General features: G+C 40.1%; 2 protein-coding genes and 1 long non-coding RNA gene across 4 annotated transcripts; all 3 read left to right on the forward strand.

Annotated features, from left to right (window-relative positions):
* The first annotated feature begins 32 nt into the window (after positions 1 to 32).
* On the forward strand, positions 33 to 3,868 carry LOC116928768 (mothers against decapentaplegic homolog 3). 2 transcript variants are annotated; one of them, XR_004397373.2, is made up of 7 exons: positions 33 to 263; positions 560 to 695; positions 757 to 950; positions 1,726 to 2,046; positions 2,108 to 2,491; positions 2,552 to 2,905; positions 3,117 to 3,868. XR_004397373.2 is itself a non-coding variant. In XM_032935865.2 (6 exons), the coding sequence occupies exons 1-6, from the start codon at positions 206 to 208 to the stop codon at positions 2,818 to 2,820; spliced, it is 1,362 nt and encodes a 453-aa protein (XP_032791756.1). In that variant the 5' UTR covers positions 33 to 205; the 3' UTR covers positions 2,821 to 3,868. The 2 variants fall into 2 exon arrangements, 1 of the variants encoding a protein (XP_032791756.1); XM_032935865.2 differs by having other exon boundaries at positions 2,552 to 3,868.
* A 1,234-nt stretch (positions 3,869 to 5,102) lies between these two features.
* On the forward strand, positions 5,103 to 9,585 carry LOC116928763 (hemocyte protein-glutamine gamma-glutamyltransferase). Its single transcript, XM_032935858.2, has 19 exons — positions 5,103 to 5,312; positions 5,439 to 5,477; positions 5,544 to 5,771; positions 5,844 to 5,947; positions 6,021 to 6,219; positions 6,278 to 6,411; positions 6,469 to 6,604; positions 6,670 to 6,896; positions 6,972 to 7,149; positions 7,211 to 7,376; positions 7,441 to 7,544; positions 7,615 to 7,721; positions 7,778 to 7,869; positions 7,929 to 8,077; positions 8,133 to 8,446; positions 8,509 to 8,632; positions 8,695 to 8,855; positions 8,947 to 9,083; positions 9,149 to 9,585. The coding sequence occupies exons 2-19, from the start codon at positions 5,444 to 5,446 to the stop codon at positions 9,288 to 9,290; spliced, it is 2,736 nt and encodes a 911-aa protein (XP_032791749.1). The 5' UTR covers positions 5,103 to 5,312; positions 5,439 to 5,443; the 3' UTR covers positions 9,291 to 9,585.
* Positions 9,586 to 10,147: 562 nt separating this feature from the next.
* On the forward strand, positions 10,148 to 11,447 carry LOC116928776. Its single transcript, XR_004397374.2, has 3 exons — positions 10,148 to 10,348; positions 10,847 to 10,960; positions 11,304 to 11,447. It is a non-coding gene; the product is annotated as an uncharacterized LOC116928776 (long non-coding RNA).
* The last annotated feature ends 63 nt before the right edge of the window (positions 11,448 to 11,510 follow it).

Here is an 11,510-nt window from a genome sequence, read left to right on the forward strand (position 1 = left end):
TATTAACTTCAAGGACCGTCGAAGTTGTATTTATCAACTTTCTGTGTGCTCTAAGCAACAGTACAGCAACGTGAGTGTCGTGTCTGATTAGATGATGATTGTGAATCGTTAGATCAAAATTAAAGTTTACTTGAGACTGAGTGTTTCTTAGGACTTGCTTGTGTGTGCTTCGACTACTTTGTGATGGTGAAGTATTGCTTGTAATATGACTTCATTGATACCCTTGTCATCCCCAGTAAAGCGATTGCTCGGTTGGAAACGAGGTAATGCTTTTCGCAATTGCCAACAATCTTATGACCCCTTCCTAGTGCAGTTAATGTTTGTCAAATCCTACAGAAAATGAATGGCATAATGAATGTAGTGGGGAGATGGTAAAAAGTTAAACAATAGAGTAGTGCAAAGTGTAGTGGTTGAAAAAGCATAGATTACGTACATTTTTGGTATTTATCAGCAGAAAACTCAGTAAAATTCTGCTTTTTTTTCCAATACAATGTTTTTCAAACTTAATTATTGTTTTTAAGATAAATGTCAAATATGTTGTCAACCCTTTTTAATGAAGGTGAAGGTGAAGAAAAGTGGAGTGAAAAGGCAGTCAAGAGCCTTGTCAAAAAGCTTAAAAAAAGTGGTGGCCTCGATGAACTTGAAAAAGCTGTAACTTCTCAAAGTTCCAGTACAAAGTGTATTACTATTCCAAGGTACTTATACAGAAAAATGGCAAAAAATCTAATTTAATTCGACTGTATTATACTTTTGAAGATCGTTAGACGGCCGTCTTCAAGTATCACAGCGTAAAGGGCTACCTCATGTAATTTATTGCCGCTTGTGGAGGTGGCCAGATCTTCAGACACACCACGAATTGCACGCACTTGAAAACTGCGAGTACGCTTTCCAGCTCAAACGTGACGAAGTTTGTGTTAATCCCTACCACTACCAAAGAGTTGAAACGCCAGGTAATCGCCATTTGTTTTTGTTTTTTTGGGAGGGGGTTCTTTTTTTTTGTTAAAACTCAAAAAGAAAACATGAGGTTATCAAGCGTAAACTAAGTAAAGATAGTCAAAGGATTCTAAATATCCATTAAAAACTTAGCGATGTTTTGTTTTTTAGGTTGGTCAAAATTAAGTTTTTGCCGCTTGCTACAGTTTTTAATCGACATTTTCTTATCGTACAACAAGAATTTGACGCAGAATTGGATTAAGCTTGAGGACAACCTACCAGCATAGATTCATTTAAATAGGGCTCCGAAATCTAATATTCCTCGTGCATTTCAACCGTAGTTAAACTATATGTTGTTTTCTACGTAATCAGAAAGTAAAATCGGTCACCGTAATGTCTTCAAAGAATTTTGAAAAATTTATTGGAAGGTAATAATGGCAATTTGCATAGTTAGTGTTGCCCCTTTTAAAGATAATAAATTTATTCTTTTAATGTTAATTTTTCCTCAATGAATTTACATAGAAGTGAGGGTGTGCATCAGTACATGAAGATTTGCCACCAGTTTAAAATTCCATTTAGCCTGTATAGGGCTGAATTGTAACCTTTTGCGTAAAATATCCAAATTAAACCACAAACGTAGTATTCGTATAGGTATGTCTTAGATTTTTTAAGTATTATATTTGATTATTAAGATAGGATACTTCTTTTGAAGTCTTGTGTTATGAACCTCCGTCATTTTTCGCCCGTTACAAAATTCAATGTACTGAAGGGGGAAAAAAATTTGTTTTTTAGTTTTACCGCCAATCTTGGTTCCACGCCAAGCAGAAACTGGAGTAAACAGCGTCAACCTTTCAACAACAGGAGCCAATAATAATCATCAAATCGTTAATAGCACGGTTGCCACTATTCAAGACCTGCTGTCACTGGATGACCTGCCGCTGTCGATAGCCGACGGTCCTGACTTCATTATGTCAACCGCCGGAGTGAACTCACCTAGTCCTGCATCTATTGGTAGTGGCGATGGTGGTGGTGGAACTTTTCCCTTAACAGAAACTCCTCCGCCTGGTTACATGTCGGAAGACGGCGACACTCAAGAGCCCGCAGATATGATGAGTACGTTAGTTATAAGCAAAAATGAAAACAAACTTTAATGCATGAATTTCTTCATATCTAGATGGTAGTCGAGTTTCACCTAGCCCTCCTATCGATGCACAACCCGTTATGTACTGCGAGCCGGCATTCTGGTGTTCGATAAGCTATTATGAGTTAAACACACGCGTGGGAGAAACTTTCCATGCATCTCAGCCATCCATTACCGTTGACGGTTTTACTGATCCCAGTAATTCGGAACGATTTTGCCTGGGACTTTTATCAAACGTAAACCGCAACCCTGTAGTGGAACAAACCCGACGACACATTGGGAAAGGAGTCCGTCTCTATTACATTGGAGGCGAGGTCTTTGCCGAGTGTTTGAGCGATTCGTCCATTTTTGTTCAATCCCCAAACTGCAATCAGCGTTACGGTTGGCATCCGGCAACCGTTTGTAAAATCCCACCTGGTAGGTGTTTCGCGTGAACTAAATTACAAAAGGTTTGAACAAATTTCTTTTTGCCTCTAGGATGCAACTTAAAAATATTTAATAATCAAGAATTTGCCGCACTTCTTTCCCAGTCGGTAAGCCAAGGCTTTGAGGCTGTTTACCAATTAACAAGAATGTGCACCATACGGATGAGCTTCGTCAAAGGATGGGGCGCAGAGTATAGACGCCAGACGGTAACGTCTACCCCATGTTGGATCGAACTTCATTTAAATGGCCCATTGCAGTGGCTTGATCGAGTTCTGACGCAAATGGGATCGCCTCGCCTTCCGTGCAGCTCCATGTCATGATGATGAAATAACTTTTGAAGTGCATACCCACCTTCCGGTTCGGCAGTAAATCCTTCGTCGAGGGTACTTCGACGCCGAATACTAGGTCACTCAAATGTTCTCTATTGACGTCTATCCATACTAGCGTTTGGTAAACGCAGTTAAAATAATAGTTACGCAAACCTGCTTGCGCCGATTAATTTCTTAATTCGAAAACGTTTTCCCGATCATGCTCATTTGCAAATACTGGTGAGCAGTTCTCCTGTTTGCTATTTCTTTTTACATCCTTTCTCTTGCCGTTTATTTTCTTTTTCTAGTTTTTTCCTGATACGCTCACTGTCCGTTCATTATTCCACTCGGATGTGCAATAGTCGATTCAGTCAGACGAACCAATATAGCCCGCTCTTCTGCTGCCGTACATTACCCACCCTAAGCATTTACCGTTTTTCCATAGCCCAAACTACCTCGTAAGCTGCGTTCCGCGGAGCTCGTCGTAGTCCACAAGTTCACCAAATAACTGGAAGCCACTCAGGTCGATCAAATAGTCGCCTTTCCGATCACACCCTCAAGCCACGTCGTTCACTCCCGACAAATGATGTGACTCCACACCCCACCTCAAAAGTTTCTGCTCGAGCATTCACCAAATGCTGTATCTACTTTCGTCCGTATATTTCCTTTACCCATCGAGTGACAGAAAAGCAGCAAACCGGAGAATTCATTGTTGTACTGTTTAAAAATTTCTTTCTGAGCTGAGCTGTTTTCAAGCGAAAGAGATATCTTTTCCTTAAGTGTTGATTCTTGTCCTAATTCTTAGGTTCTTCCATGTGTTACGAATTTCGACAGAAATGCTGGTTAATTCGAGATCAATTTAGATACTAACAGCAGTGCATTCGACGCGTTCATATTATAGAATACCCCCAGTTTTCTGTTGCTAGCGTTTCCTTTTCTAGGACTGTTATTCTTTATCGAGGCATAAAATACCTTTAAACTTAGAACATGCAAAATTCAGTTGTTTCAAAACTGATGTGTATACATTAATGGGAATAAGAATAAAGGTAAAAAAGAGTTATGCGCAAAACAATAAATAATGATACACAGTTCACAAACTAAAATTTGAAGGTGTAAACTGTTTTACTGGTGCATTGAAGTGAAACGCTCCTATTACAATTTTCTCATCTTCGTATTACATATATTCTAGTTTGAAATAGTCCACCTGGTCACTTGAGATGACAGTTTTACTTTCAAAGGCTGATTCCGGGGACAAAAGTATCACGTGTTTTTGGTGTCACGCTAGGTAACTCGATCCGATTGCATTTCAGATTCCGCAACAGTTGTGAGTTGCCAAGGTAAGACACCACCAAGGTCTTCCATGTTGAATCGATTTAATAATTTTAAAAAAGTGCGATTTGAACAATCTGTCACTCGAATAATTCCCAATGAAATCAACAAATCAAAATAAGCAAGAGGAATGTCAAACTGTTTCTAGAGCTACTGGCTTGCATTTCTCTATCCAGCTATTGAAAATGTTGTAAATGTTGTTTTTACCGTATCGAAGTAGGCCATTTTTGTTTGGTTCTCCAGTTAAATCAAGTCGTAGTTAAGGAATTTTAAATTTTCGCCACAAAAAAAAAAAAAAAATAAATATGGCGACCATTATGTATGGGGAGAAAGTTAGACTTGTAGCTATGTCAGTTGGTCTAATAGGGATTTGTGGACTTGGATTCGCTTCAAACACATGAGGTATGCAGTTATTCTTTAGCTACTTGTATCCCAAACATCCGAAGAGATACGTCCATCAAATTTGAGGAATTGGATTAACATAATCCATAAAAAACAATCAGCCCAGGGATTTCAAGTGGACCCTAAAGTTCAAGTATCTTTCGTAAAATAAGGCAAAAGCAGCGTCAGTAGCATGGCAAATAGAACACATAAGTATGGCGTCTGCTGTGTGTCAACCAAACTTTGGATTAAAAAATGGTACAGAAATTTTAATGAACATAACTTTTCCCGAGAAACTCAAAAAGTTTTTTATATGCTTTTGAATCCGTTTAAAACCCGAGTGATGTTAACCCAATGTCGTTTGGCACTGTCAAGCAAAACAAAACAAAAAGTGTAAGGAGTAGAAAAACTGACACTTACCCACGATATTGAATAACTGGTCAATAGAAAACAATTGCATCGAGCTTCCGACGAAAGGACTGTGTAAGTAATGCTATCTGCGTTCTTCCAACACCGTAACAACAACCACTCTGACTTGAAAATTGACAGGAACACAGTGAGTATAAAAAGCCAAGCAAGAGGCAAGTTGAACTTGTGTTGGTTCTGCATTCACTGCGTGGACACGTGTTTGCTTTCGGGAACGTCAAGTTTACGCCACTCAGCCTTTTTGCCTCCTTTAAGTCGCTGCGCTGACCTGTCTTCCCCAAAAGGTAGACACGTTTGTTAAACCACGGGCTCCGATCTTTCTTGCTGTGTCCTCGCCGATTTCGACCAAAGAAACAACTTCGAACTGGGTAGGTTGTACCTTAGTCCTAGTTCTTCTTTCATTGCAAAGCCTGGTTAGTTTATCACAGGGTGGCATCCTAACCCATTGCATGCAGTATGTGTACAAAGGTAAATCATTTTTTTTTTCATTACAGCCACAATGAGTTCCCCAATGACTCAACCAGGATCACCAGGTATTAAAAATTAAAGATTGTAAGGAAAAATCACAATCAAAAAATGTTTAAAAATACATTCATTAGGAATGTTGCGTCGTTCTATGAGCGGAAGTTCAGGACTGAACAACTTGGCAAAGTCATCAAGTTTCATCCGTCGTAATAACGATCGTGATGGAATGGGTAACAACGTTGGAGTCAGCCCAGGTGGCAGCAATGCAGCTTATCGCGCTTCCTTAGTATCCCACTATGCTGAAGATTTGGATAGGCGTCGCCGCGCTGAGCGAGCCGTTGAAGATATTCGTACTGATGGAAGTATGGCTTCAACTTTATAGATGCTGATGAATCAAACAAGATGTTGTATCTATGTTTTATCTACTTTTAAAGTGACTTCTGAAAATCTGAAGATTGATTCGGTTGAGTTGTATTCTCGAGACAATGCCCGTGAACATCGCACTGACCGCTATGAATTGGTTCGGGACACTGGCAGAGTAAACTAAATTTAATCCAATATTACAAACTGTTGGATATAGGTCTAGCTAAAATTTATCTTTCCCACAATAGGACATTGGATCTTCGTCTTCCATGGTTATGTCTATGTCGATGACTAATATGTCATCCCTGTCATCGATGGACTATCGTTCATCCTCGTCCTCATCCACTACCGTTCTTCGTCGTGGTCAGCCATTCTTCATGGCTGTGCGCATGAAGGACCGTAACTTCGATCCTCGTCGTGATATTCTGCGAGCTTCTTTCAGCTTCGGTATTCATCAGAGATACTAATATGCGAAGGATTACAACATCAAAGAATTTTTTGATAGGTCCCAACCCTCAGGTGACCAAGGGAACCAAAGTTGTCTTGCCTTTCCGTGTGACTCAGCGGGAATTTAGCCGTGCACCACAAAAATGGGACATGCGTGTGCATCAACAGGAGGGTTTCAACATCACTTTCCAAGTATATTGTTTATGGTATTTCAATTTTTAAAGGTTAAATGGTGACATGGTTTTCCAGGTCCATATTCCTGCCAACGCCCTAGTCGGACTTTGGCGCGTCAACATCGAAACGACCACGACAACACCTGGAGCACGCATTGATGAATTCCGCTTCAAAGATGACATCTACATCTTATTTAACCCCTTCTGCAGAGGTAGGAAAACTAATAATAATGAAATCCAGATAGCTTCTTAACAAATGCTCTTATGTATCCACTAGACGACCCGGTTTACCTAGACAGTGAGGATCTACGCCGTGAATACCTAATGAATGAAACAGGAAAGGTGTTCGTGGGTACACATCATCGCCCGAAAGGTCGTCGTTGGGTCTACGGACAATTCTCCGATGTAGCATTGCCAGCTGCCCAGCTTTTATTGGAACAATCCGGCTTGAATCCCACTGAAAGAGGAAACCCTGTCCAAGTTGTCCGTGCCATCGCCTCCATCGTAATAATATCAAGTTTATCCTAGATGTTTTCTGATAGGATTTTAACGTGCCATTTCTCTGGAAAAAATTCATAGATCAACGCCAATGATGGATTTGGTTTGTTGGAAGGCAAATGGGAGGGCTCCTTTGAAGATGGAGTTTGTCCATGGGTATGGACTGGAAGTTCCAAAATTTTCGAGCATTACCTACGAAACGGATCGAAGCCAGTAAAATACGGACAATGTTGGGTGTTCGCTGCTGTAGCTACTTCCAGTATTATTTTAACACTTTAATGCATTTACTCGAGTTCTAAAGAACTTATCGTATTTTTCAGTTTTCCGAGCATTGGGTATTCCTTCTCGTCCAGTAACCAACTTTGTCTCCGCGCGTGATACAAACCACACCCTTTCTGTTGACAAGTACTTTGATATATTTGGAGATGAAATGAAAGGTGGACCAGATGGGGACAATCAAGATGCCATGTGGAACTTCCATGCCTGGTAATTTTGAAAAAGCGTCTATTATTTCCTTTAATGCCAAATTTTTTTCCCATTGACTGAGAAGGACTGAAGTATGGATGTCACGACCGGATCTGCAAGCCGGTTTCAACGGCTGGCAGGCTATCGACCCAACCCCTCCTCCTCAGTTCTGGCAGAACAACTCCGGGGGTAGTTTTCTATTTAATTAAATTCGTTTTTCTCTATAAAATAACCAAAACACTTGGTAATTTTTTTTTAGATCAAAAGAGCCGCGGACCATGGGCTGTTGAAGCTTTCCGCCGAGGTCCCTCATCCGTTGAATCCGTCCGCCGAGGTGAAGTGGGATTCGCCTACGACACCCCATATGTAATGTTCCCAATCATTTACCTAGAATATCGAAAACTAATTTTGAATTTTTCTAGCTGTTTGCCGAAGTCAATGCCGAAGTCAGCCACTTCCAAGAGGATGAGAATTCTCATTGGGGATTCAGAAAGATTCACGTCAACAATTATCAGTAAGTACCAGTAATAAGTTCAACATTTTCGCTAATTGGAGCCACTGTTTTGTCTACAGTGTTGGCCGCATGATCTTAACTAAGCGACCAGGAGCGGACGATGATGTCAGTGATGCCGACGCAGAAGATATCACGAGCCTTTACAAGAACCCCGATGGCATGTCCCGCTATCAAAAGCAAGGCGACGGATGTTTCAGCTCCCACTTCAGTAATTGCCTAGAGTTTATAACCCTTACATGACCTAATCTGACTTTTTTCGTAAGACCAAGGAATGTCATCGCCATATTTGGAGAGGAGAGACAGAGAAAGGGATAGAGATATGATTCATTACCCTGGCACAGTCCGTCGCCTTAGTATTGTCGATATCGCTCGCAAACCATGGTATGATGAATCGCGCCATGCAGCTGATCCAGGGTCGGCGGCTGAGCGTGTTTCATCGATGAACGCTGCTCGTAGCGTTGAGCGATCGCAGCCAATGTTCGATTCCCGTCCAGTGAACGAGGATGTCTATTTCGACTTGATTGAACAGGATAAAGTTGCCTGGGGACAGCCTTTCAATCTTCAACTTCATGTCCAGGTTCATAAATTTCCCACAGTTTAGTTTTTTTTGTGTTTCATCTTTTGAGTGATAAATTTTAGAATCGTTCTCAAGAAATGAGAACCATCAGCACAATCCTATCTGCCAACTCCGTTTATTATACTGGAGTTACTGCTCGTCGTCTTGGCCGCACTGATCGCCAGTTTGTTCTTCAACCTGGAGGCCGTAAGCACTTTATTTTCGTGCAAAGCTGTACAAATTGCTAATAAAACCTTCGAATATTTTAGGAGAAACTTTGCAAATCCGCGTCAGCTGGGACGAGTACCGAGACAAGATTGTTGACTATGGTCACATTAAGATCTATGCTATGGCTTCCGTACAGGAAACCAAACAGTCATGGAGCGAGGAAGATGACTTCCAGTTGGAGAAACCCAAGCTGGACATTCAGGTAACTTGCTCAGAATAGACGATGTTTTTCAAAAACGTATAATTTTTTTGTCAGCCAAAAATTTATCCACAATTTGATTAAAATTCTTTAGATCCGTGGAAACCCTCAGGTAGGCCAGGATTGCTTCGTCACATTCAGTTTCATGAATCCAGTGTCAGTTAGTCTGACTGAGTGCGAGTTCACGTTTGAAGGACCTGGGCTGGTTCGTCCTCAGACTGTCAAATATCGGTGAGTAAAAGCAAAGCAAATATCACTTGCCGCTGATGTACTTATCAAAATACTGTTTTTAACAGTGACGTGAAACCGGGAGAGATGATCAGTTTCGTCCAGAAGTTCATGCCCCGATTCAGCGGCGAACGTAAACTTGTTGCCACCTTCAACTCCCGCGAACTAGGTGACATTATTGGCTCTCGCCCAATTCACGTTCGGGACTGAAACTCTTTATCCGATGAACGAAATTACTTTCATGCTACGACCTGGACCTTGCAACGGACTTGCCCATGGAAAGTGAAAGCAAATTATTAAACATAGCCCCACTGTGTGCCCTACTGCACTTCTCCAATCCTATTTCATTTATTGTATTCTCTGACTAACATTTTTAGTAATTATTGTATTCAACTAACCACTGTTTCCTTCTATGCTGATGGTGAAGGCTTTATTCTTACTGTTATTCTCTTTTCAAGGTGACGGTTTATAGACAGTCAGAATAAATTTCATCAAGCAACCATAATACTTTTTTTTCCTTATTTTTGTGTATATCATTTGCCAAGGATGTTTGGTATGGGTTAAGTACCGTGCCAGAGCAACATAATTTTTTTTTTCTTGACGTCATGTTTTTTTGTTTTTTTTTTGTTCCACGTAGAAATTCGTGAATTTTGGCTTTCGATGTTACCTCTCCATAATTATGTACCGCCAGTGGATTAGTCTTTTGATACTGCCTAGGGATCCAGATTCCAAAATCAACTGTCTAGATGAAGTGACATCACCGACTCCGTTTTCTATGATATTTCTTTCAATAGATGTCTTTAGTGGTGATAGGTATCAGCAGATGGCGTATCTCTAATAGGGATATAACACAGGTGTGGGGGGGTAGTTCAGAGTCATAGACCCCAGGGGTCAGGTTATGTATTATGTATTATATGTTGGTTCAGATATGTTTAACACGTTTTGTTGGTTGTTGTGCTCCCGCTCCCGAACTATTGTTTTTGTAAATCTGACATAACGGTCACGTTTTACGATTTTTAGGTTTTTCGTTATGAAGAAGAAGCAATGAAACCCAATTTTAGGTTTGTGTTCGTCACTAGATAGCGTTCGGCTTGAAATAAACTTGTCTCACGCAAAGTAACCACGGATGACAGCTATGAGAGAATGAGTTTGTAACGTGTAAAGTTTAAACTGTAACGTATTTTTATGAAATTGATCAATGCAACGGTCTGTTGATTGGAAGGGGGAGGGTTTTGTAAACAGTTCGTCTGTCAACCAAAAAGTCGCAAGTAAGGTTTCATGTATATATATTTTTTTATTTGTCATTGTCTTTTTTGTCAATTTAAAGTTCTCTTTTTTTGTCAATTTATTATTTTTGGTTTCGTTCTTTACCCTCCATTGTCTTAAACTATACTGGACCAGCCATGGCAGTGGCAGCCAAGCTGGTAAACATAAGGAAGGGAGAGATATTTTAGCGCGAACTGACAAAAGAGTTAGGGCATAGTGATAGACAACCATAATAAAAGAACTGTAAAAAAAAGCACGTGGTGAAAGGCACATAATCCCACGAGGCAAGATTGCATAAGGCGAAAGAGACTTACAGACAAACATGAAGCAGAGTTTGTTGGTTTTTTATATTCACGCTTAGTAGAGTGTGGCATTAGTTTTTACGCTCGAGATCATTCGAAAACAAAATAATATCCATTGTTTCTGCATTCGCGTTACTTTTTGTTGACGACAAACAAAAATGATGTGCGGCTCTGATTACCGTTTGTCTTTTTTGTTAGACTGTTCTGCAACACATTCGGTAATACGAGGACTTTCCGCCTTTGTTACCATTTATGGTCGGCCATCAGGATTCTAGAGGGAACTTTCTACACTCATATCCATTACATCCTCAGGTAATACATTTCAAATTTGTAGGGAATATGGCATGTTAAAAAAACTGTTACCATTAACCAGTTGTTGATTAGTATATGTCCACTTCAAAAGTGAATAGGTTCCTCACAGTTCAAAGAGTTTGCCAAAATCTACCTAGTCCTATAAAGACAATAGATTGCTAAACAATGTTAAAAACAGTGAGATTCAACAAAGTTTGATGCTGTGCATGCCACCCAATTCTTTATTTTTAACAACAGAGTGTCAAGCATACAAAAAAGACTTTATTCACTCACCCATAAATTTTTACAAGGTCTAGTATTATTAACAAATATTCATACACAAATGAATTGTTATATTTAACAGGTTATAATTGAAACCAAGTGTGCTTCACACAGTCAAGCGCGACGAAGAAACAGTGCCCAACAGCAACAAAGGAAACAAGGGTGACAACAAGAATATTGGATATGCAACCTCACCATGTTAGCCAAAGTAATTTAACCCTTTTTTGTTTCCGTACCATAGCTATAACACACGTGTGACTCAGAATCAACGGAGCGTGCAACAAGAATA

Source organism: Daphnia magna, linkage group LG8 (genome assembly GCF_020631705.1).
Source record: "Daphnia magna isolate NIES linkage group LG8, ASM2063170v1.1, whole genome shotgun sequence".
Lineage (NCBI taxonomy): Eukaryota > Metazoa > Arthropoda > Branchiopoda > Diplostraca > Daphniidae > Daphnia > Daphnia magna.